The sequence below is a fragment of the Rattus norvegicus genome, chromosome 16, assembly GCF_021556685.1.
Source record: "Rattus norvegicus strain SHRSP/BbbUtx chromosome 16, alternate assembly SHRSP_T2T, whole genome shotgun sequence".
NCBI classification, from domain to species: domain Eukaryota; kingdom Metazoa; phylum Chordata; class Mammalia; order Rodentia; family Muridae; genus Rattus; species Rattus norvegicus.
The window spans coordinates 86,369,939-86,395,381 of NC_141549.1; the positions used below are offsets into that span (position 1 = coordinate 86,369,939).

Here is a 25,443-nt window from a genome sequence, read left to right on the forward strand (position 1 = left end):
AGAAAGAGAGACACACACAGAAACAGAGACAGAGAGACAGAGAGACAGAGACAGAGAGAGACAGAGACAGAGAGAGACAGAGAGAGACAGAGAGAGACAGAGAGACAGAGACAGAGAGACAGAGACAGAGAGACAGAGACAGAGAGACAGAGAGGTGCGCCAAGGTCAGTCAGTGAGCCCATGAGATGGCCTCACATCCATGATGGGTCACTTCACGGAACCCAGCCAGCCCAGAAGCCCCTTTACAGAGAGACACCAAGAATGTTCATTTCCCAGGTAATTTTAGGCTCTGGAGTTTGAGAGTTCCAGGCACAAGTGAAGAGTGTTAGGAGGGCCCTCGCATCTGTAATGGTTTTCTCTCCTCTTCAACACAGGTGTTGATGGCTTGCCTGGAGAGATAGGACGACCGGGGAGTCCAGGTCGCCCTGGATTTAATGGCTTACCTGGCAACCCAGGACCGCAAGGCCAAAAGGTGGGTACTGACTCTCCCAGGCTGCCTTGTTCTCATTCCTGTTAGGTGAGCATGTGATATGTGGTCTATTAACCTCGTTGGGTGGTTTTCCTTTTTAACGGCATAGTATCGAGAGGCAGAAGGGAAGGCAATTGTCTCAGTCTTGTGAATGTTTCTTGTCTGTGTGCTGGGTCCCAGTGTGCACTGTGTTTCTAACTGTGAGTGACAGATGAGAGCCACTGTCAGAGAAGAAATACGTCAGCCAGGAGGGTGGCACATAGCACGTCCCAGTCAAGGCTGCTGTGACTGTGAGGGCCACCCTGCTGGGTATTTAGCAATGACATCTCAGGCTTCTACACTTGACACCAAAAGAGCCCCCTCCAATTGTGACAACTGGAAACACATCTCCTCTTTGCCCAGTGTACGCTGGGTAGACATGTTGCTGGCCTACCATTGTGCTATGCAGCATAGCAGTTTGCTTGCCTCTGAACATCTGACTACCTTCTGCATCTTCCCAGACTGGATGGAAGTTTTTGGGAGACTACTGGTCATGCCTTTCCTGTTCTGGTTAGAGGAGACAGAGGGAAGTGTCTGGCAGCATGAACATGAAGTGGGAAAAAGGGCTCAGGGCTTTCACTGACCATTGCCCATGATGGAACTAGTCTGGCCCCATCCTCACTCTCTTGGGAGACAGCAAGGGTGACAGCTGGTGTCTTGGTGATTTCCAGGGAGAACCTGGCATTGGGCTTCCAGGACTCAAAGGGCAGCCAGGTCTTCCAGGTATCCCTGGCACACCCGGAGAGAAAGGCAGCATCGGGGGACCTGGCGTTCCAGGAGAACAGGGGTTGACTGGCCCTCCCGGACTCCAGGGGATCAGAGGTACAGACCACGTCAGGGTGTCTGTCTGCTTTATGTCCCAGAGCATCAGTTGTGTGCTTATCCACCTTGATTAGGTGGGTGGTGAGACTGTTTTGTGGCTGTGGCTGTGGCTGTGGTACAAATGGATGATGTGTGGGAAGGAATATACTCTAACCTCCAGCTTATCCCCATCTTTCCTGACAGGTGACCCAGGACCTCCTGGGGTTCAAGGCCCTGCAGGTCCACCAGGGGTTCCAGGAATAGGACCACCCGGAGCTATGGGCCCTCCCGGAGGGCAAGGACCACCAGGTTCATCAGGTGATGTGACTGTCCCTTCCTCAGAGCCTGTGAAGGGAGGGGTGAGAGGGGAGGTTATCACAGTTGCCACAATAAAGGGAGGGTTGGGGGAGTACATTCTAGTTTGGTTTGGTTGTTTGCTTAAGTCCAAACACTACAGGCTCCCATTATTACCTCCGAGTCTGTTTAATGTGCCAAAGAAATCTGTTACATATTCGGTAGCATTTAAGATTCTATTTAACAGAATGTCTTCCCATTAATCTTTGTTAGGAGCCATACTAAGTTGTTGATAATTTAACTAATTGATTCTTTATCCAGTTGCCTTTGCCCTTGCAGTAATAATCCAAGGATTATGTTAGTACTGGGGAAAGGGGCAAACTGTTCAGTGAAAGCTAGCCTTCACTAGCTGGGGCCAATGGGTTTACAAAGGTAATGACAATCTACAATGGCAGAAAGAGAAGGATTTTCTCTCATGAGATGACTTACCCACGGCCACGATGACCCTGACCACTGGGCATCATTCAAGCCCCCAGTGCTGGCATGCTCACATGCTGTCCTTAGAAAGTACTCTATAATATAATGCCCGTTCTAGAACATTCTGTAACTTACTCACTTGGTCCAATCTCAGGTCCACCTGGAGTTAAAGGAGAGAAGGGATTCCCTGGATTCCCAGGACTGGATATGCCTGGCCCCAAAGGAGATAAAGGCTCTCAAGGACTTCCTGGCCTCACAGGACAGTCAGGGCTCCCTGGCCTCCCTGGACAGCAGGGGACTCCTGGAGTTCCAGGGTTCCCAGGTAAGTGACACCTGAGCTTTGCCCCAATCACTGGAGAGGAGGCATGGCTGACTTCCTTCTGACTCACGGGCATTTACCGCTGGAGGTCCACATATGGATGTGTTCTTGACATTCCTTTTGACTGTAGGTTCTAAAGGTGAAATGGGCGTCATGGGAACCCCGGGACAACCAGGCTCACCAGGACCAGCAGGCGCCCCAGGGTTACCCGGAGAGAAAGGTAGGGGAGCAGAAGGCTTGCAAACCATGCTGGCTCATACTGTCTTGTGTCTTTATGTCTTGAGAATCCTGGAAAGTTCTTGCCGTATTACAGACCTCGTTTAGCTTTAAGATGTAGATGAAAGAAAGGGGCCAGAAGACACCCACCGCCTCCTCTCTCAGAGGGATTAACTCCATACATAGATCACAGGCACACAGTGCTAATGGCTGCCTCGCTGGTGTGAAGATGGGAAAGAGCTAGTCTCTCTCTGCAGGAAATGTGGATTAGTAGAGCCCATTTCACGGGCAATCCCATATTTTTATTTCTTATTCTCTGAAGTTGATCCAAAATCCTGTTCTTTAAAAAAGAAAGAAAGAAAGAAAAAGAAACCATCTGACCGTTAACATAAGACTTTATAAAAAGGGAAGCTGATGTTTGGATGCAGAAGTTTTCCAGTCTATAATTTGTTTTTATTTGGGGGGACATGAGAGTGAAGGAGAATAGAGTTTGAGGAAGACATTTGGGAAGGAGGCAAGAGGAGCTCATCCTAGTGTCATGTGTTGCCATTCTTAGCAGATAATGAACTTTAGAAGGTGGCTTCACAATGCCTCTCCCCCCGTGACTCAGACTCTTGCCACCAGTGTCTAGTTCCTTCCCAAGTTTGCAGATTCTGGCTGGAAAGAGTTCCCCCGAGACAGGGCTGAGCCTGGATCTCACTGGGTGCCTTCTCTTTCCTCTTCAGGAGACCATGGCTTTCCGGGCTCCTCGGGACCCAGGGGCGACCCTGGCTTCAAAGGTGATAAAGGTGATGTCGGGCTTCCTGGCATGCCAGGATCCATGGAGCACGTGGACATGGGCAGCATGAAGGGGCAGAAAGGAGACCAGGGAGAGAAAGGTGAGCGGAACAGAGGCCTCAGGGACAGGTGACAGGCGGGCCTCACTGGGAGACCTGTTTCTCCATGAACACCGTATCATCCTACTCTCTAATACAGTTGCTTCCTGAGCAGATGTGCGAGCTCACTTATGGTTTTTTTGTGGCATACAGGACAAATTGGACCCACTGGTGATAAAGGTTCCCGAGGAGACCCCGGAACACCAGGAGTGCCCGGGAAGGATGGGCAGGCAGGGCACCCTGGACAGCCAGGTAGGTGTGGACAGCACAGCCAGACTCATCGTCAAGGAGCCTGCTTCTCCGTGCTTTCTGCGGATGTTGACCTTTGGGAATCTCCTCTGCTATTCTAGGACCTAAAGGTGACCCAGGCCTTAGTGGAATACCAGGATCCCCTGGACTTCCTGGACCCAAAGGATCGGTTGGAGGAATGGGCTTGCCAGGTAACCTTGCAGGGGACTCAAAGTCTCTGTAACGTACACGGGGCTGGTGGGATGTGTGCAGGGAAGCACTAGGAAGATGGAGGAGGAGACTGGCAGCCATGTCTCTGGTGTACAGTCTCTCGTCTAGGGTGGGTGGCTTTTGGCTGACACTGTAATCGTTGCTAGAAAGTGAGTAAGTGGTACACCCTGGGAAGTGAAGTAGGAGCTAACCTTGGACAAGTGGATTAGCTGGGGAGGTGGTTCTCAGCGCAGGCTGGGAAGCGACAGTCGAAACCGGAAGCCTGCCTTCCCGTCTCAAGTCTTTGTCAGGAGTTCTGATTACTTGCCGGGACAGTCTAGGCTGCTGGTTGTATACCTGTGTCTGTGTGTCCTAGATCCACATATGGTGTGTGAAACTTCGCACTACCCCCAGTCCTCTGAGCCGATGGTATCATAAGGGGTCTTCGTCGGCACGGTTGCGTTCCTTTCTCTGTACAGTGATGGTCTTTCAAAGGCAGAGGGAAGGTTTCTTGGGGTGGCTCTGAGGCAGCTTGCCTGAGGACCCCTGGCTGTGTTGGTGACAGACTGATAACCAGAGTGGTTTGTGTTCAGCGTCAGCCATTAAGTTCTATTGTCTGTGCCACCAGGTTCGCCCGGAGAGAAAGGCGTTCCGGGCATCCCTGGCTCACAGGGTGTCCCTGGCTCACCTGGAGAGAAAGGAGCTAAGGGAGAGAAAGGGCAGTCAGGTCTCCCTGGCATTGGAATTCCTGGACGGCCTGGTGACAAGGTGATCATCTCCTGCCCCATGGCAATGTCCCCGACGTACCAACTATCTTAGCAAATCCATGAACTGTGATACGACACTCCCTTTGAGTAACTCAAAGTCATCATCTCCTGCTCACTGCTTTTTCTCCCCAGGGAAAGAAAGCTCTTGAAGCTCTCTCTGAGGGGTGGGGGTAGCCGCATATCCCAGGGAGGAAGAAGAGGGGTGGGCAGACAGAGGGGAGGCATTGATGGCTCTGTGTCCCAGACACGGACTTAATTGCTGGAAAGCCTAGCGATTGATACTCATGGCTTCTGTTACCTAGAGAGTGCTTCCAGACCTGGAGCTGATATGTCTGCTGCTTCTTCCTCACAGGGAGATCAGGGGCTTGCAGGTTTCCCAGGCAGCCCTGGTGAGAAGGGAGAGAAAGGCAGTGCCGGAACCCCAGGGATGCCAGGGTCCCCAGGCCCAAGAGGCTCTCCAGGGAACATCGGCCATCCAGGTAGGGGGGCTGGGCAGCCTCTGGAAGTGAGGTGCAGGTGAGGGAAGCTCAGGTGCACACAGCTTCTGAACTTGCATTTTTCTCTTTAGGAAGCCCAGGCCTGCCTGGAGAAAAAGGAGACAAAGGCCTCCCAGGACTGGATGGTGTTCCCGGTGTCAAAGGAGAAGCAGGTAGGGACCCTTTGCTGGCATTTGGTGGGCAGGTGAGGGGCACCCAGGTTTCGTGGGGGTTGAGGAGTATAGTCTCTGCCTCATAGGAAAATCCTTCATGGTGAAGTGGACCCTAGTATGCTGTCTGGGGTTTAGGGCCGGCTTGTTTTATCCCTCCACTTTCAGACCCACAGACAGTCTGTAAGGTGTTCATGGTCTTTGGGAAGTGAAGCTAACATCTCCAAGCTGCTTTTGTAGTGAGATGGGCATTTCGGATATTTCTCTCCTTTCTCTGTGTAAGCACTGGGTGGAGTCTATGCTGTTGCTAGCTCCAGAGAAGAGCCTGTTGTCAGAACTGACGTCAGGGATACCAGGAACACACAGGGAACAGCTCTTTATGATGTGGGAAAGGGGGCACTTCTCAGATGCCACGGTGCTAAGAGGGTCCACAAGTGATTATATCTTTCTCTCCAAGGTCTTCCTGGGACTCCTGGCCCCACAGGCCCAGCTGGCCAGAAGGGAGAACCTGGCAGTGATGGAATCCCGGGGTCGGCAGGAGAGAAGGGTGAACAAGGTGAGTCTTGTTCCTGCTTCCCAGGAGAAGTCATGTTGTCCACTCAGAGACTGCACGCCATGTTGACTGGACACAGAGGTCTCTGTGCAGAGTTCCTTGCAGCTCTGAAAACAGATGTGGACTGGAGGGATGGGATTGGATCTGGTAGGGATGATCATTTCTTCTGCGAGTGGGCGCCTCCCTTGAGGGTGGGTCCAGAGACACAGATGCAGGACTGTCAGGGAGAAATGCTTCCCTTGCTGTTTCCCCCATGTTCACGGTGACAAAACCAAACAAAACAGATAAGAGAATTCTTCTTTCTGTCCAGCATTTTCCACACTTTGACAAAGAGTCCTAGTCTCCCAGGGTCTGGGGGTCTTGGGGTTACTATGGCTTCCTGTGTCTGCTCCTGCTACTGATGGAAGAGCTGTTGTGTGGCAGGACCACTGGTTTTAAGTATGGCAGTAAATGTTTGAAATAGCTGCTTTGGACAGGACTGGAGCAGCAGGGGCTCCTTGCTGTTACTGCTGGCTGCTCTTCAGTTCCCTTTCTCATTCTCTACAAAGCTAATTTATAAGAAGCCCTTTCCACTTCTCCTCCACCTGAATCTCCTGTCTACCTACTGCTCATGCGCAGCCCGCTCTTGGCTCCCTGTGCTCCTCCCACTTGGCTCCTGTGCTCCTCCCACTTGGCTCCCTGTGCTCCTCCCACTTGGCTCCCTGTGCTCCTCCCACTTGGCTCCTGTGCTCCTCCCACTTGGCTCCCTGTGCTCCTCCCACTTGGCTCTCTGTGCTCCTCCCACTTGGCGGGATAAAGAGTCGAATGGTCACCTGAGAAAAGCCAGACTGCGTGTCTCTGCCATGACCAACTGGGGATGTTTACTCTGGCCAAGTAGAACTTGAGAATAGGAGTCTCCCTATTCTGCCGTTCCTTCCTAATCCTTTCTGCAGTGGTGACTGGCAGCATCCAGCAGCGTTGGCTGGTACCTCAGCTCCTGAAGGTGTTTGGGACCCCCAGCTCCTCAGTAGCTGGTGGCACAGCTGTCAGGCCTAGAGTGTCTGGGACCCTGGGCTCTTAAAGTGTGGCAGGTCCCTGGAATTCTAGCAACAAGAGCCTGCTGTTTCTTACCTTAAGCCTTTTCCAGAGGTTATTTTCTCCGCGGCTTCTGCTGTCTGTCTTTCTTGCCCTGGCATCTCTCTGGAGCTCCTCAGCCACTCTCTGGTCTCGGTTGCCAGTCTCCTCTTGGGTTCTCAGCTTAGTCCGTTCTATTGAGATACAGATACAAACATATGCAAGAAGGCCTGGCTGGCCGGCCATGGTGAGGCTTGTCACAAATAGGCAAGACTGGAGAGAAAGAATACTTAGAGGAAGCCTCTTGTTGAACACCAGGGGGCAGCAGAGGAAACCTCTTCTTGAACACTAGGGGGCAGCAGACTGGGGAAAGGAGCCACGTTCCTGCTTATATTATACAGCTGGGGGTATGCCATGGTGCTTGCACCAATCACAGACCTTCCTTTTTGCTGGGCCGCCAGTGGGAGGTGCTTCTTCTGCAGTCTGGGCGAAGATGGCTTCAGTCCTTTAGAATTCCCTGGGCTTTGTCTTGCTCTGTTCTGAGGTCTATCTAGAGCCACTGGAGTGTCCTCAGACTGGAATGGATCCAGACAGCCAGGCTGTAATGAAGGCAGTCCACTGGGTACCAGAAGTGGATCTGCTTGGCTGATGGATTCCCTAGTTGAGGCTGCCAGTAGGGTCTGCACAGTGGCTGCCAGTTTCCACACAGAAAGCATAAAAACCGTGTTTATGATAAAGGCACCAGGGGATACTCTCGGTTCTAGCAGCAATCAACCAATTTTGAAGCATCTGTGGGGTCTCGCTGTGTTTACCTTCCGCCCTAGTGCTCAGGGAGAGGTGAGCCCTCTGACCTGCCTCTGTAGGAAATGAGCATCATTAGCCCAGATCATTTCGGCTCAGCACCTTAATGAGCGAGCAGAAAGGTCCTCCAGGAGTATGCATGATAAGCCAGTTGCAGGGATGTAACTTTGCTCACAGGTTCCACTGGACTCCTTTCCATGTACTCGTAAAGTGATGTGTGGCATCATGGCCTCCCACTGTCTCCACAGCTGAGTAAGAGACATGTCCTTTTCTGTCTTCATCCTGTAGGTTTGCCAGGAAGAGGCTTCCCAGGCTTCCCCGGCACCAAAGGAGACAAAGGTAACACTCTCAGCTTCGCAACTTTGTGTCTGCTCATGCGGCTATTTTAGCGGAGCAAGAGCTGCTGTCCATGGAACTCAGCATGTCTCCCTTAGCAAGGCACTGGTTGCGTCCAATGGCTGATGGAAGCCCTATGATTACACCGTCTAATTCACACATGACATGATACGGAGTACCTGCCAAATACCATATGATGTTATTATTGCCTAAGTGTTGAGTAACATGAAAACCTGTGTTCCCATCCCTTGTAATCTCTGTAGTTTCTTTTCAATTAATTAATTAACCACGTACACTCGAATGTGTGTGTGTATACAGGAGGTTATAAGCTGCCACGGGGTACTGGGAACTGAACCTGGGTCCTCTGAGAGAGTAGTAAGTGCTCTCAACTGCAGAGCTGTCTATCCAGCCCTTACTTTATTATTTTAAAAAATAGCTCCATTGGGGTAACATTACCATACGATAGACGGCACATATTTAAAATCTGCAGTTCATCAAGTTTTGACTTGTGTATGCATCCACGGAAACACTGCATCCTGGGTAGTCTTGTATCTCCTCCAAGTTCATGAAAGCCTGGGTTCTTCCCACAGCCTATCGGGTTTACAGCCTTCCTGTTGTTTGTACTGATAATTCTCTTGTGATGGCTAAGTAAGGATTCATTGTGTCCTTGTAACAGTTTGCTTTGTCCGTGTTTTGGGATGAGCCAACCCTTGGTTTTAGCAGTGCAGTTGCTTGAAGACTTCAAAACACACATATAGGATACACAGATAAGATCCCTGGCTGTCAGCGCAGTGCAGCGTCTCTGTCTGTGGACTCTGCTCCTCTGGTCACCATCATATCTCTCTCTCTCTCTCTCTCTCTCCCATGCAGGTTCCAAGGGTGAAGTGGGTTTCCCTGGCCTTGCCGGAAGTCCTGGGATTCCTGGAGCCAAAGGCGAGCAAGGATTCATGGGTCCTCCCGGCCCTCAAGGACAGCCGGGCTTACCTGGCACTCCTGGCCACCCTGTGGAGGGGCCCAAAGGAGACCGAGGACCTCAGGGTCAACCCGGCCTGCCAGGTAAGGCTTTTTCACCGGAAGCATGCTCAAGTCATCACCTCAGAACTGCACTTTGGTCTCAGCTGAACTGGGCTTTGTGATTTCCTTTCTGTTGAGGCATTAATTAGAGAGCTACACGGAGGGGGAAATTACAGAGAAAGATTCAGCAGAGACGCCATTTGGGTCTTTGCTTTAATCGAGGCAATGCTCTAATGCTTGTCACTCTGAGCTTGCCTACTGTGGTGGGGTGGAGGACCCTGGACACTGTGGCTTCGGTATTTTGGGAGCCAACACTGTGACATTTACATGAACACCACAATGGTGCTATTGGTCCCCAACTTCATAACCATGGGGCTTTACTGCTCACTTACTTTAGTGGTGCTGGGGATGGAACATAGGCTTCCTGTATGCCAGGCAGATACTTTGCTACTGAGTTACACACTCAGACATTTTATTACCACTGCCGTTTTGAGGCAGTGTCTCACTAAGTTGTCCCCACTGGCCTTGGACTCAGTAACTCTGTAGGCTAACAATGCAAGTGAGCTTGGTCTCCCGCTGCTTCAGTCTCTGGTACAGATGGGGTGACAGACCTGGGCCACCACGTGTGCCAGCAGACAGGCCGTTTGGGTGCTGAGTGTGTTGTTCATATGAGCATTCCTTTTTGATTTCTTAGAGGCCTGTGTTGCTCTACAGGGCGGTGGTGTTGTGGTGGCAGACAGTTGATGGCAGAAGTGACTGTTCCTTAGCCCAGGGACCCTAACCCTGTGTCTTCTGCTCTTTGTATTAGGGCATCCGGGACCTATGGGGCCACCAGGGTTCCCTGGAATCGATGGGCCAAAAGGTGACAAGGGAAATCCAGGTTGGCCAGGAGCTCCTGGGGCTCCAGGCCCTAAGGGAGACCCAGGATTCCAAGGCATGCCGGTGAGTGATTGAGTGTAGAATTGTTTTTCAAGAGGAAGCTTTTCGGTCTAGAGTATTGCGTGCGCGCGCATGCATGCGCGTGTGTGTGTGTGTCTTTAAAAACAACCTATTTTATAGGAGCCATTAAAGAGGAAACACTGTCCTGCTGCAAATTGTAGTCCAGTGCCTGGCATACAACCCGTTTATAAATTCAGTGCAGATATGCAGGGGCTTGGTAAAGAGCAGTTCTGCACGGCATGAGAATTGTCTTCTAGGGTTGGCAGAGGTTCAGGTGTATTTGAGATGATGCCCTGCGTCTCTGCAGGACGAGTAGCTCATGAATCTCCAATAGTTTGTCTGTGTCTCCGTGTGTTTCTCTGTGTATATATATCTGTATTTGTATGTGTTGGTGTGTCTGTGTATGTGCATGTGTGTGTATGTGTGTATGTGTATGTGTATATCTGTGTATTTGTATGTGTCTGTGTGTATGTATATGTATACATATATGTGTGTGCATGTATCTGTTTATGTATGTGTGTGTCTGTGTGTGTATGTATCTGTGTATTTGTATGTGTCTGTGTGTCTGTGTGTGTGTACATGTGTGTATTGGGGGTGTTCATTAGCTTTGGTCTCCTGTAGTGCCACTAGAACCCTACTCTTAGGTAAAGCAGCTGTTTCTGCTTGCATTCTTGGTTTTGCCCACCACCATGGCTGAGGTTCTGGTTGGATTCTTGGCTCAGCCACCACCCTGGTTAGAATGTAGTTTTTATGCCTGCTCATGGACTTGACATTAGTGTACATTCATTCTCTATCGCTGTTTCTCACTGTCTCACTCCTCTTCTTTCTCTCTTACCAACTTTGGGAGCGAATATGAGTTAGGAGTTGGGATCTGGCAGAGTGGCCTTTGCTGGGGTGGAGCAGCACTCAGGGTTTTATTTGAAGTCTGCATGGCTGTTTCTGAAGCTCTTCAGTAGCAGAGGCACCGGGCACTGATCCAAGGGCAGACACAGGACTTGTGAGCTTGCTGGACAGCAGAACAATTCTGCAGAGATTCTCCTAAGTCTTATTTCTGGCAACTCTGGGGATCGAGCCCATGGCCCTAGGGGACTAGTCCATTGCTTACTTCTGAATCTTCAAATGGTGGAAGCTAGGAATATTTACATGAACTGGTTCCACAAAGTTTGCAGTAATCATTCTTACCCATTCCCCGTCCTACATCCCAAGGGTACATCCCCACAGGACATGGGGACTACTCCTGAGTCTGTTTTCATCTCCTTATTATATAGTACAATATTATATAGTACAATTCCCAGTGATACAAGTGCAGGTAGTTTTTTAGTTATCCATGCAGTCCTGATCTTATTCATCAGCCATACTCCCTGTTCCTGGTGCCAGCCACTGTCTGCCTTGCTGTGTACATGTTATATAAATAAATGTGTATATTACTGTGCATATGATGATGCATGTTGAATATGGTACTTGTCAAATCAGGATAAGCACATCTATATAAGAAGGGAAACGTTTTGCGTATGGCTATGCATATTTAGAGAAAGGAACAATTACATTGTAATAATAAAAAGATGCACTAAAGTATACATTGTTATCTTACAAAGAAAACTTGTCCCTCTTTAGTGTTTTAAAATATTTTCTCCATAATTAAAATAATTCAGATGGGAAGGAAGCTGATTTTAAGGAACAGTCACTGCCCTTTGATGATTAGGAGACCAGAAGGGTGGTATGGTCCTGATAGAACTGGGTTTGTTTCCATGGCAACTGTCCATGGCATTCTGTCTGTGTCATGGCATTGTGCTATGGGTGGAGACAGTGGCTACAAGCTCGAAGGAACTACTGTGTATATGGACAAGTAAAGAGAGACCAGGGGACCAATGTTGGCAATATTTTCTCGTGTTGCATCATTTAAAGAATTGCATGACCCACCTGAACTCACAAACTCCTGTTCAGAACACAGGAGTGCTTCTTGCCTGTGGGTGCCCAGAGCCATGTCCAACTCATACTTCCTTTGGTATCTAGGGCATTGGCGGCTCTCCAGGGATCACAGGTTCAAAGGGAGATATGGGACCGCCTGGCGTTCCAGGATTCCAAGGTAAGACAGTGAAGTCTGCGTCCGACAGCCTTGCTGCTGAGGGGATAGTGTTCCAAAGGCTGCCTGAGTTCAGCAGGACACGATGCTATCTTCACGTTAAAACACAGTGGATTTCCCTGGTTTGGCAGGGAGTGTGAGACAAGGTCTTGCTGTCTGTCCTGGGCTGACCTCAAGCTTTAAGCAATCCTCATGCCTCAGCCCTCTAAGCGCTGGGATTGCAAACACGTACTACCAAAAAATGGCCAGCTAAAAATGGCCTTCTTTGTGGCATCCCGGTCTGTGTGCACCTGCGGATGGCTGACTAAAGGCATTCTGATTTTCTTAGTTAAGAACTAGTGGGTCACATGCGTCTCAGCCATCTGGGTCTCAACAAGAAGCGGTGACTCTGGACCACTTGGTAGTTTGCCAGTGTAGTCAGCTAACGAGTCCTGGATGCTAGCAGCTTCCACACACCATGGTTACGGCAGAGCTCTACTCACCTAGAGCACACAGTCTGCAGGTGTCTGTGGTCTGTCACACAGCTTGACCACACAGACTCCATCACATGCCCTGATCGTCACTGTCAAATAATAGTGGCCGCTTATAAAACGATAGCTTCTGACTCGACAAAGAAAAGCTTTGCGAGATACTGAGCTGAAAAATTAACACATGTTTTCCTTTCTTGAACATAAATGGGAAAGTGTTCATTGCATGTGTATGTGCACATAGTATATGTATGCATGTGTGCCTGTCTACACATGTGTACATTTTCACATCTATAGGTCACACACACACACACACACACAGACACACACACACACACATGCTTTTGCACATGTATGTGTGAGACTACACACCCCTATATCCTTGCGTACGGTTGAAATCTCTGTGCAAAGACAATGTCCCTTTTCTTCCCAGGTCAGAAAGGTCTTCCTGGCTTGCAGGGAGTGAAGGGAGATCAGGGAGATCAAGGCATACCCGGCCCTAAAGGTAGGTGAATTATTAATGCACCAGGCTTTAGTGATGATCTGGGCAGTTGCAGAAGCTACCAAACACATGGGATTTGAGGGGTTGTTTCTTCAGATGTCAAATGGATGGAAAAAACAGTAGAAAACGGTGATTAGAAACGCTGGGAGTTTTTGGCATCAGCCTGTCTTGATAGTGGAATTGTTCATTGAGTGACTTAGCAAGTCCCAGGGAGAGGAGAGAGGGCCAGCAAACCACCTCGTACTGGGGATCCAACATGTTACACAGGCTTTGATAGCAGACGGACTCCAGCCACTTAGAGTTGGGACAGAACAAAAATCTGCCTTCCACTTCTTACACTGACTCTGGATGGCTTTTGCTGTCCCCACAGGTAGCCTCAAGGGAAGGTAGGGTGGCAGCTGTTGGTTTTTAGAATGGAGTGGAGGCTGGGGTTGAGAGGTCAGGATTTTCGGCTTAGTTAAACAAGAAGGATGTGGCACACACCGAGTGTGCATTTGGTGAGGCTTGTGAGGGCGTGTTTGGTGATGATACTGTGTCTGCCGAAGCTGCTGACCGTGAAACTGATTCTCTGCCTGTCATTCCCACAGGTCTCCAAGGTCCCCCTGGGCCCCCAGGTCCCTACGATGTCATCAAAGGAGAACCAGGGCTCCCAGGTCCTGAGGGTCCTCCTGGTCTCAAAGGACTTCAAGGACCACCAGGTCCAAAAGGACAGCAAGGTGAGGCCTTGGGTCATGTAGGAGCCTGGGTATGTGTGTCTAAGACACCCATGTGTCTAAGCCCAGAGTCTGAACAGTGGTTGATTATACAAACACATTTAAAGATGACTTTAATTTATACCAGACATAATAAAGTTTTTGAAAGACAATCCCCCACCCCCCAACTCCAAACGGCAAACAAAATATGGGAAGGCTTACAATTCAACACAGTTAAACTTAGGAACAGCCAGAACCTTGAATGATAGGGCAGCTGGGAGGGTGGAGCAGCAGGCTCCCATGGGCTGCTGGGATTGCCACTCACAGACAGGGCTTACGAGTTGCTCTGTCTATGAGCAAAGGCCCTGTGGTTCCTTCCCTGTGTTTTCTAGTACATCCTCCTCTAGGCCCTTGTTGCTCTTGGCCATTCTCTTAGGAGCTGGTGGGAAAAGGGGCTGACAGAAATCTGAGAAGTGGGCAGCAGCATCCAGGAAATGTTAGGCTTCAAGCTGCTCATGAGTTAACTGTATATGTGAAAACTGTCACACCAGCCTGTCCCTGGCTTCAACACTGAGGCTCTAGACCAGTGGCTCTCAACCTTCCTAACGCTGTGACCCTTTAATGGTCCTCATGTGATGGGGACTGCCAACCATAAAATTATTTCATTGCTACTTCATAACTGTGATTTTGCTGTTGTTAAAAATCATAATGTAAATGTCTGACATGTGACCCCCATGGGGGTTGTGACCCACAGGTTGAGAACCACTGTTTAAGAGTGTGGCAAGGAGGTAGGCTAGACAGGCCTCTCTCCTGGTCTCCCTTCTTGGCCCTTTCCAGGTCTGACTGTCACATAACACCTGCAGGAAGCTTGGGAGAGCTCAGGGGGACAGTCTGAGGGACAGGCTTGGGGCAATACCCCTTATATATGGTGTGCCAGCTGAGACTCCAACAGGAGAGCCCTCGGCTCTGTAAGAAGCAGCTAGGTCCACCCAGGCTCTTATGGTCTACCAGGGTCCATAGGTCTCTCAGACACACCAGGAGTCCAGGCCCTGTGCTGCTGCTTGGAGATGAAAAATAACTTTTCAGAAGGGAAGAAGGCTGGCTTGCTGTCCACTAGACCAGATCACTAAGTCTTCTCCCTTTCCTACAGGTGTGACAGGCTCCGTGGGCTTGCCTGGACCTCCAGGTGTCCCTGGGTTTGATGGTGCCCCTGGCCAGAAAGGAGAGACTGGACCATTTGGACCACCTGGTAGGTCTTTGCAGCAGGAGCAATAGATCCAGGCCTAAGAAACCCCAAAAAGAAGTTAAAAATTATGCTGGCAGTGTACCAATGAAGCACACATCTCAGAAGAGAGAGGCTCCCAAGGGAGCTAAGGGAGCCATTGTTGATCAGTTAAGGTGTGTGCTTTCCAGAGTAGCCAAGAGGGTGGGCCCCTGTGGATTTTAGCAGCACAGTGTCTTACAGCTACACAAATTCTGTTTTAGCCACAGCTAGTGGAAAATAAAAGTGAAAAATAATAATGTTCGTGTTTGTCCCGAGGCCGCTGGTGTGGGATAAGCTCCACAGCCTTCCTGGGAAGCAGGGACTAGATGAGTGGGATCACCATTGTGTCTCTGTGCAAAGAGCACAGCTCTGCAGACCTGGGGCAGCATGTGCTTCAGCCATCCCAGGGGACTCAGGGCTCAGTGCCTTCGGAAGTCCTCCGTACTCAGGCTTTTGGATGAGAGTAAAGCAATTTCATGGATTCTGTAGCGACCTCCCTTCTGAGCAACCCAGGATTCCCTCTGAAGGGAGCGGTGGAGTTGCAGCATAGGCTACTATATTTACTCACTATAGAGTATGTTTCTGGCTGCACTCGGGGCTCAAAGTTCCATGCCAAGGTGGGATGTGGAGGAGAAAGAAATGCCTCCCCCAGCCTTGCGGAGGCCTGCAATGACTTAGTTTTACCCTTTCCAGGATGTTAGTTCTGTGCAGTGAAGGGTCAGACATTTCTGCTGCCTTGGGGCAGTGCAGATAGCTACATCTCCTTGAGCTGGGAGCTGGGGCCTTTGGACGGAGCCAGATGGTAATAAGGTACTCATTTATCTCCTGTCCCACAGGTCCGAGAGGGTTTCCTGGTCCACCAGGCCCCGATGGGCTGCCAGGATCCATGGGTCCCCCGGGTACCCCATCTGTGGACCATGGCTTCCTTGTGACCAGGCATAGTCAGACAACAGATGACCCGCTGTGTCCCCCAGGGACCAAAATTCTTTACCATGGGTACTCTCTGCTCTATGTCCAAGGAAACGAGCGGGCCCATGGTCAGGACTTGGGTAAGATGCAGTTTTTTTCCCTGTGTGGTATGTGGTGGGTTCCCAATTAGATATATGGCGTCCTTGTCTATTTGCCACAGTGTGGTGGGCCAGGGAGGCAGTGTCTCCTGGGGAGGGCTGGTCAAGTCTCCTTCCGCCCCTACACACTGACCCCTCAGTTCAGCAGCTTCTGTACGTCATTTGAGAAGCATGTAAACGTAAGATCTCACTCTACTTACTAAGTCCAGTTGAGGTCGCGTACGTAGCAATTCGTGCAGTGCTCTTAAAATAGGGCAGCTGACCATTGGCTCTTTCAGAAATGTACCTTGTTTTTCCGATGGGAGCTCTCTGTGTCTTTATGTACTGCCTCCCTCCCCCACCGAGCTCTTTCGGCCCAACAGGAAGCTGCATAATATGCCCACTATTTTTATTTGCTCCTGCGACCCTCCACCAAGTTACGCCCTAACACTATGCACTTGATGTAACTGAGTAAAGTCAGAAGGACGGGCTGGGAGACCAAGCGGCGACAGCTTACCCTACAGTCACACACCAAACATTCCTCCTGAGACAGGCTTCCCTCTGCTGGCACACTGGGGCTCGCTTCCTTTTCTCAAACACATCTGCATTGCTCTTCCCAGTTTCCTTTTTACCCGATCGGTTGTGATCTAGTCTGCCAATCACTCGCCCCCATCCTAGTCTGTCGGGTCTGTTTGCCTCCTTCTCCCTGGTGAGAATGTGTAACATCAGTTCCCACCTTACTGATGCCGTCCGCGGACCATGTGAACCAGAGTGCAGGCTCTCACTTCCCTCTGTGTTCTCCTCGGTTCAGGTACGGCTGGCAGCTGTCTGCGCAAGTTCAGCACCATGCCCTTCCTCTTCTGCAACATCAACAACGTCTGCAACTTCGCCTCCAGGAACGACTACTCCTACTGGCTGTCCACTCCGGAGCCCATGCCCATGTCCATGGCACCTATCTCTGGGGACAACATCCGGCCCTTCATTAGCAGGTGAGCTCAACATTCACAGAGGCAGATGTTAAAAGTAAAGAAGAGAAACTGGGGTTTACTTGCCCTTGAACATAGAGAGAGGTCTGCTTCTGCCTTCCCAGGGCTGAGGTGAAAGGCAGGGTTGAGGTTAAAGGCATGCACCACCGTGCTCTTTTTCTTTAAGAAGAAAAAAAAAAGATTTGTGTGTGTGCGTGTGTGCATGCGTGCATGCATGCATGAGTGTGTGCGTGCATACCTGTGTGTGTGCGTGTGTGCATGAGTACAGGTGTTTTGCAGCCAGAGACATCAGATCCCTCTGGAGCTGGAGTTACATGTAATTGAGAGTCACTTGGTATAGGTGCTGGGAGCTTCTTCTGGGTCCTTTGCATTTTCTTGGCCACACTAATCCATCCCTCCAGCTCCCAAACGTCCTTTTTAAAAGGATGAATCATGACCCACTGAATGGATGCACATTGCATTTCATTTGTCCACACCTCCCCTGCCCTCGGTTATCTGGGTTGGCTGTTCTGACTGAGGGTGCTCAGAATGCGGGTGTTGACACCCAACTTCTTGCCTTCTGTTCTTTCGCTGCATGCAGAATTGGGGTTGCTGAGTCATACGTCGATTCTGTTTTTAAGTTTTTGAGGCACTTCCTTACTGGTTTTTCACAGTGGCCCTGCCCTCGACATTCTGACATCCCCGCCAGCCATGCACAAGGGCGCTCCTCTCCCTTCACATCCTCGCTAACACTGAAAATATAGTTTCTGTTGTATTTTTACAGCAGCCCAGTGGTTGTAAAATGAAGCCTGTGCAACTGTAGTACTCAATATATATCATCTGCTTATGTAGTGTTTGTGCATAAAAACTACACAGACTTATTTCACTCAAAAATGTATGCATGGTCTCCAGTACCACAGAATTAATTGTGCAATAGTAACACATTCCGTGTTCCCTCATTCTATTTAATTTTGCCCCCTTGAGACGCTGTTAGACTGATTGAGAATGCATATGTCTCTGGCTGAGTGATTCCTACATTAAGCTTGTCCTCATTGACATCTGGAGTATTTTCAGTTCAAGAGCTACCCTGGTAGAAGTAAGGCAGGACATTTTATGAGTGAATAATATAAGATTCTCTCTCTCTCTCTCTCTCTCTCTCTCTCTCTCTCTTTCCCTCTCTCTCTCTGTCACCAATTTCTATCAAAATAGAAATTTGTTGTTCAGTTGTGCTAAGAAGTAACAGAAACATGGAGATGAACAGACTGATTTGGCTAACAGTTTACTTTATGTGTGCAGTATATTAAAGACAGAAAGGATGAGACTGGGAGTTTTCCTTAGGAACTTATGAAAAAGCACCAGGCTTCTCCATACACCCTGGTGAGGCAGCTCTCAATATGCCGCCCAGGTTGGCCTTTAACTTGAGATCCTCACGCCTCCACCTGGACTGTGAGTCTGCTCCACCATGCCTAGATCGTCACAGGTCCTTTAACAACATGAGCATGAAGACGGACAGTCTTGTAGAGCAACTTTACCAGAGGGGGGTAGGAGAACCACAGGTTTGCTGGTGCTCTGGAGTCCTTTGTCACAGCCATTTTTGGGTCATATGATGGAAAATGTCATTTGTTACACTTCAAGACTACAGAGAGCATGCCACACACTGACAGTACACAGAACACACCACACACAGACAGTACACAGAACACACCCCACACAGACAGTTCACAGAACACACCACACACTGACAGTACACAGAACACACCACACACAGACAGTTCACAGAGCACACCACACACTGACAGTACACAGAACACACCACACACTGACAGTACACAGAACACACCACACACTGACAGTACAGAGAGCACACCACACACTGACAGTACACAGAACACACCACACACAGACAGTTCACAGAGCACACCACACACAGACAGTACACAGAACACACCACACATAGACAGTACACAGAGCACACCACACATAGACAGTACACAGAACACACCCCACACAGTTCACAGAGCACACCACACACAGACAGTACACAGAGCACACCCCACACAGACAGTACACAGAGCACACCACACACAGACAGTACACAGAACACACCACACACAGACAGTACACAGAGCACACCACACACAGACAGTACGCAGAACACACCACACACAGACAGTATACAGAACATACTACACACAGACAGTATGCAGAGCACACCACACACTGACAGTACACAGAACACACCACACATGGGCAGTACATAGAGCACACCACACACATACATGTGTTCTGTGTGCAGACTTCTGATCAGACACTGTTGAAGGCACTAGAAGGAGAACTAACTTTTCATGGTTTTTCTTTTTAGCTTTCCTTGGAAAACAGGTAGAAAATGATTACTATTTATGTCTCTTGGTTCCTTTTGGACTGGCATCTATGGTGGTCTTCATTTGGTTGAAGACCCAGGCCTGGGGAAACTGTGTGTCTCAGACATCCTTTTCTCGATTCCCTGTTGTAGCAGCATGGCCTTTCTCCTGGGCTGAGGGCGCTTAATACTTTAGCTTGATGGTTTCCAGCAATGTCTCAAGACTTCCAGATCCCTTCTTTCCTGTGGGAGGACCCAAAAGCTTAATTTTAGAAACATTGGCATAAATCTTTCCTTTTGGGTTTTGAACTAAAAAGATGGCAACTGCTTTCTTTACCCTGTTGGCTGTAATTTCTAAGTACTTTCTACAGACAGGAGTGGCTATAAAGTCACAATTCCATCACTTAAAAGAAAGGACTGGTGGTCAAAGAGGAAGGGAATTTTGATGGCCTGGGTTGTGACACCAACCATGGATGTCCTTCTGGAGGGCAGAACTGTCCTCTATTTGGCCATCTATGGCCCTGCCCCCAAGGACCAGAGCAGCCCGGGAAGAAGGGCACTTTGGCAAACTGTCCTATTTCCCATGCCTGAGAGGCAGAAGGCAGCAGATGGGCAGGGCCATTTCAATTTCAGTGGCTGGTGTTTGACGGAACCTCTTAATTCATCTGCATTTGTGAGAATAAAGTAGAGAGAGGGCACACACACACACACACACACACACACACACACACACACACACACGTGTGTGTGTGTGTGAGCGGCACAGAAATTGGAATGACTAACCCAGCCACCCACCTGCCCCCTTTCCGTCCACGCGTGCAGAACTTGTGTAATTACTCACTTGTCTGTACTCATTTAGCAGCGTGGCTAACACTCTCTTCACTCTGTGACTGGAATGTAGTTGTTTGGCTGCTGCTGTTTGTGTGTTTAAGCAATGCGCTCCCCCACCATCCGGAACTCCCTTACATGAGTGAGCTTTAGAACACTGGACTACCCTATGGTTTTCACTCGCCCAGCCAGCAGAGGAGGGGCCTTGTCTTGAGGAGGGGCCAGAACACTGAGTCCCTCTGCCACAGCTATGGTGACCCCATTGTTCCTGTTATACAATAGTTAAAAAGCAAATGCTTTTGAATTAAGTGTTTTAGGAGAAAGAAGGGCTTGGACAACCCATAAAGAGTCCCTGAGCCTGAGTCCCACCACTGGCCATGTTATTCCCATAGAGTTGAGCCAGGAGAACCAGGGAGAGAGGGCAAGGGGTGGGCCATCCCCGGGTCCCATCCACCCTGACTGCTTGCTTCCTCTCTTCCAGGTGTGCAGTTTGCGAAGCGCCCGCCATGGTGATGGCGGTGCACAGTCAGACCATCCAGATCCCGCAGTGCCCCAACGGTTGGTCCTCACTGTGGATTGGCTATTCCTTTGTGATGGTGAGTGTTTGGGAGACTACATTTCTTTGGAAGGGCCCCCACTAATGCCGGTACCTCCTCTATGTCTCCAAATTTCCCAGATCATCCCTTGTTGAATGTAACTTGGGGCCTGACTGTTGCTCCTGGGGTCTAGAGTGTCTCCAGGGCTCCCTGTTCCTCTGTGTTGACAGCAGCTGCCTCCCATGAGCAGGGAGTACCTAGAGTGTGGGCTCGCCATAGCCATGTGAACAGCAGCCAAAGCTTGACCAGCTTCTTCTGTATTATTAACGCCCAGGAGTTTTAAAGCAGAGAGCGTGAGGTTGGGCAGGAACATGGGTATCACCCGTGAGCTGTCCAGCCAAGGCGGTAGCCAGGAGAATGAGCCTCCCAGGTTAATACCCAGGATGCACGTGGGCAGTGAGGCGTGCTCTTCTATCACCTGGCTGTTTTCAGATGTTAGTTCCTTATGACCTTCCCTTTAAAAATCCAGTTATGACAGGGATGGTTCCCTGGGTGAGGGGCTTCTTATAGCTTGTTTGATTTTAGTGTCACACGGAAAAATGTTGACTGAGTGCACACAAGTAAGAAAGTGGGGAAGAACTAGCCAACTTCAAGTAGAGCATTCTGAATAGACATCTTTGTCTTTCTCTTTAAAACTCTTGGGCAGAGCTGAAGAGCTCTGATGAACTCCTGTTCATCTCACCTGGAAACTAATGTTCATTGGTCTTAGGATTTGACAGGAAAAGGGCTTCTTGATTTTTTTTTTTCGAAGAAAGCTGGGTGCTCCCCTCCCACTGGGAAGAGCTGGTCTCTGGTTTCTGGGATTGTGTGGAGGCCTGAATGCCCCAGCCTAGCCAGCAGGTCTGCATAGTGGACCACCATGGGTGTTGAGAAGTTTGAGGGGCTCAAAGCTGGTGAGCCTGGGGTGAAGATGGGGTAGGAGGGATCTGGAACCTCCCTGAGGAGACATTCTGGCTCCTCCTAGGGATGGTGAATCCCTCTCTGAGCTCTGGGTGATAAAACCTCAGACTGAATGCCTTATGCTTATCCCATAGCACACCAGCGCTGGTGCTGAAGGTTCTGGCCAAGCCCTTGCATCTCCCGGGTCCTGTCTGGAAGAGTTTAGAAGTGCCCCATTCATCGAGTGCCATGGCAGAGGAACGTGCAATTACTACGCGAATGCTTACAGCTTTTGGCTCGCCACCATAGAGAGAAGCGAGATGTTCAAGTGAGTTAAAGCTGGAGGACTTGGGCCCTGGGCAGCCCTCTCTCCTGTTTCCTATAACCCATCAAACCGGAGTCTGTTCTGAGGGGCAGATGACACTTACAGGTTTCAAAGGGGGTCCAAGGTGGTAGTCTCCATTCTTCCATTCGGTGGGGAGCTGAGAAAGAAAAGAGGTCATTTGCCACTTTTGTGGACGAATGTGTTAAAATGTTATAAAAAGCAGCTGAACTCCTCAGACAGCTGTGAAACATTGTATCCGTAATAGCCAGCCAGGAGGGCCCTGTGGCTTATCTCTGTGGTATTTACATAATGAGGGCAGGGCGTGTGGAGGGTATGTTCTAAGGAACTTAACAAGAGACGTTTCTTTCGGCACAAATATCACTGCAATAATAGGCGAGCCTTTCCTTTCATGTCCTTTCCCATTTCTAAGATTCGTCTGAAAACAGTGATCCTCAGGGATGCTGGCTTTGTTGAAGTTAGTTTGGTCCACCTCCAGTGGCCAGGAGCATGTTAAGTTCCTCCACCCTCCATCCCACATCAGCCCAAGCAGATGTCGGTGGCTGATGGGGCAGGGGTAGCCTCTTACTGCACCTGCCAGACATGGCAGCTCTCTCCTGCAGATAATCCTCTCTGTCTTCTCTGTTTCGGAGGCTGCCATGAGGAAGTCTGAGGTTATCTTGTTTTTCCAGATCGGGTCATTTGCAAAACATCCCAAAGTATCATGTGCTCAACTGCTAGGATATGGGAAATTATCAGATTCAGCATCAGCAAACACAGTCTGGTTCATTTATGGAAGTTAGAGTCTGCTCCTCAGTTGTGGCTGGGGTGGGCTTCATTATAAGGTTAATAGCCAAAAAATGGGATTTTTGCTAGAAACCAGCAGTCTAGTATAATTAAACAAACTGCCTCCTTAAACGCAATTAGATATATTTTTTTAAAGCTAGAATTTGCTAGGGTGAGCTCCTTCCAGTTCAGGACAAGATGTTCTTACCTGTGGTGAGCTCCATTTGGTTGAATTCGATAAGTACCAATCAGAGTTGGTAGTTCACCTTTACAACGACTAAAAGAGGGCCAAGACGAATCTGAGCTGCTAAGTGTCTCCTCCCGTCTTTGGCCTCACTTCCGGCCATGTGTTATCTAAACCCTTCCAGGATTGTGAATATGTTTTGAGAATCGGGGGTCCTTATTCCAGGCTTATCACATGACCCTACCATCCGACGAGATGATGTAATGAACGCTCACTGTCTGTTAAATATTGCGGGGAAGAGGATTATTCCTCCATGCCCTGGGAAGTTGCTAATCTACTGGAGACAGTGAAAAGCTAATTATAATACAAAACATAGTCCCATGGCTGGGAGGTGACCGCTGAGCTCTGGTGGGCTCATGCACATAGATAATGTCTAAAACATTCCCATGTTGTAGAATCACCACCCTCCCCAGGTGTTGATGGTCATCAATGTGGATGGGTTTGTATCTGGTCCCTTAGGGATCTTGGGGCTTGGGAGCTGGGGCTAAGAAACGCACCTGCATTTCTGATGCTCCATGACTCGCTGCTGACGGTGTAACTCTGTCGTGTTCCAGGAAGCCCACGCCGTCCACCTTGAAGGCAGGGGAGCTGCGCACGCATGTCAGCCGCTGCCAAGTGTGCATGAGAAGAACATAGTGATGCCCCCCTCTGCCGCCGTCACAACATGGTGCTACTCCCTCCTTGTCCTCCTCTCCCCTCCTGTTGTATTGTTAACAGCAACGAACCCTAGAATTATATCCTATGTACCTCACTGTCCACTATGAAAACCGTAAAGTGCCTTACAGGGATTTGCGTAACTAACACACCCCGCTTCGTTGGCCTCTGTTTGCTGAAGGAGAAGGACAGACAGCTACGAGCCTCCCATAATGGCACACTCCAAATGGCGCTCCTGATCCAATAAAAGATGAATTGCCTTTTGCAATCCAGTGCACTGATGTCTGGGGCGAGAACTCCACAAGAAACCCAAAGGTGCTAGGGGTGCACGGTGCTCCACACAGCCCACAGCCCGCTTCATCCTGTCACCCCAGACGTGAGCGCCGCCTGACCCACTGTCCAGGGTTTGCCACCTCAGGTCCCTCGATGGGCTGTGCAGATAGCAATCAAGGAAACTGGTTTCTTCCACCCTCTACACAGAATTCCATCTTTCCGGGCCCCAAAACACAAACTTACGCCCTGTGTGGCACTACGTAGCTGCTTCCGTGGAAGTCATGGCTTTCTGTGGAATAAAGATGGTCCAAAGGTAGACGGAAAATAAATAAGTAAATAAATATATATATATTAGTAATTTATATAGGTGTCAGCAATTAGGCAGGTCAAGTTCTAGTGTAGAACCCGTTGTTAAATAAAGCATACTCCGTTTGCCTCTCTCGAGAAACTGTACTGTCCTTTCACAGGGTTTCCAACACCAGGCCACCGAATGTGAAAACACCAGCCTTTCTCACTCACTCCCACATCAGAGGAGGTGCATAACCAAAGCCAAAACCATTCCGAAACATGGTGTCTATGATAGTGCGCCCTGTGCCTGGCGCTTCCTGCTTTCCGCTCTGCGCGGAGTATTTTCAGGGTTTGCCACACTATCCGCAGACTGAATGACTGACTTCCAGTATGACAGCCAAGGCCTTTCATCCTGCAATCCTGGGGCAGGCAGTTCACACCTGAGCACACACAGGCCACTTCCCAGCCCCTCTCGAGCTGTGTCACAGCCCCTGCAGGGAGCCGACAGGTCAGGCGCAGGAGGGGAAGATCACTATGCTTGAAGTGGCGTTACACTAAAAGTCCCCCTTACCCCACCCCCTTTTTAAAAAAAAGTTTTTAAGACTACTAAGGCCTTCTGTGTAATTTCTTTAAATGTGTTATTTCTTAAGAATTCAAATTTGTAATAAAACTATTTGTATAAAAATTAAGCTTTTTATGAATTTGTTGCCAGAACTGCCACTGAAACGTTGAAAGAGAAGTTGCCACACAGACCGCTAATAAACCTGTAAGCTTTGCTGTGTATCTTAGATCATTTTTATTTTGTATTTGTTCAAATGAGAGTCCTGGACTCAGGGGTGACTTACAGCGACTGACTGCTGAGGTAGAGAACCCTCCCATTCCTTTGCTGCACTGTCAGCCCAGCGGCCCCTTAGACGCCAGGCGAGCAGAGCGACATTGAAATGGGATCCACCAGGCCTAGCACATTTCTGCAAGACGGGACAAGAGTGGAGGGCTGCATTTGAACTCATCTGAGCCAATTCAGATGTGTGCTGGAAAGGTGGCTCAGTCAGAGGGTGCAAATTTGGATTTCCAGGATGCACATAAAACATCAAGTGTGGTGGCCCCTGCTGGTGATCCCAGAGATCCCACCATTGTGGGCCTGAGGCAGGCAGATCC

At 49.6% G+C, this 25,443-nt stretch overlaps 1 protein-coding gene across 2 annotated transcripts in view; it reads left to right on the plus strand.

Annotated features, from left to right (window-relative positions):
• The window catches only part of Col4a1 (collagen type IV alpha 1 chain), a 110,887-nt gene extending 85,814 nt beyond the window's left edge, over positions 1 to 25,073 (plus strand). For both annotated transcript variants that reach the window (NM_001135009.1, XM_087587991.1), the window contains 24 exons: positions 375 to 472; positions 1,180 to 1,330; positions 1,514 to 1,627; positions 2,235 to 2,402; positions 2,530 to 2,619; positions 3,341 to 3,493; positions 3,644 to 3,742; positions 3,841 to 3,930; positions 4,557 to 4,696; positions 5,048 to 5,174; positions 5,264 to 5,344; positions 5,799 to 5,897; positions 8,037 to 8,087; positions 8,955 to 9,140; positions 9,907 to 10,040; positions 12,051 to 12,123; positions 13,021 to 13,092; positions 13,677 to 13,805; positions 14,932 to 15,030; positions 15,882 to 16,094; positions 16,903 to 17,080; positions 20,725 to 20,839; positions 21,874 to 22,046; positions 23,625 to 25,073. In NM_001135009.1, coding sequence (NP_001128481.1) covers positions 375 to 472; positions 1,180 to 1,330; positions 1,514 to 1,627; positions 2,235 to 2,402; positions 2,530 to 2,619; positions 3,341 to 3,493; positions 3,644 to 3,742; positions 3,841 to 3,930; positions 4,557 to 4,696; positions 5,048 to 5,174; positions 5,264 to 5,344; positions 5,799 to 5,897; positions 8,037 to 8,087; positions 8,955 to 9,140; positions 9,907 to 10,040; positions 12,051 to 12,123; positions 13,021 to 13,092; positions 13,677 to 13,805; positions 14,932 to 15,030; positions 15,882 to 16,094; positions 16,903 to 17,080; positions 20,725 to 20,839; positions 21,874 to 22,046; positions 23,625 to 23,706 — 2,915 coding nt within the window. In that variant the 3' untranslated portion in view covers positions 23,707 to 25,073. The remainder of the gene's footprint in view (positions 1 to 374; positions 473 to 1,179; positions 1,331 to 1,513; positions 1,628 to 2,234; positions 2,403 to 2,529; positions 2,620 to 3,340; positions 3,494 to 3,643; positions 3,743 to 3,840; positions 3,931 to 4,556; positions 4,697 to 5,047; positions 5,175 to 5,263; positions 5,345 to 5,798; positions 5,898 to 8,036; positions 8,088 to 8,954; positions 9,141 to 9,906; positions 10,041 to 12,050; positions 12,124 to 13,020; positions 13,093 to 13,676; positions 13,806 to 14,931; positions 15,031 to 15,881; positions 16,095 to 16,902; positions 17,081 to 20,724; positions 20,840 to 21,873; positions 22,047 to 23,624) is intronic.
• The last annotated feature ends 370 nt before the right edge of the window (positions 25,074 to 25,443 follow it).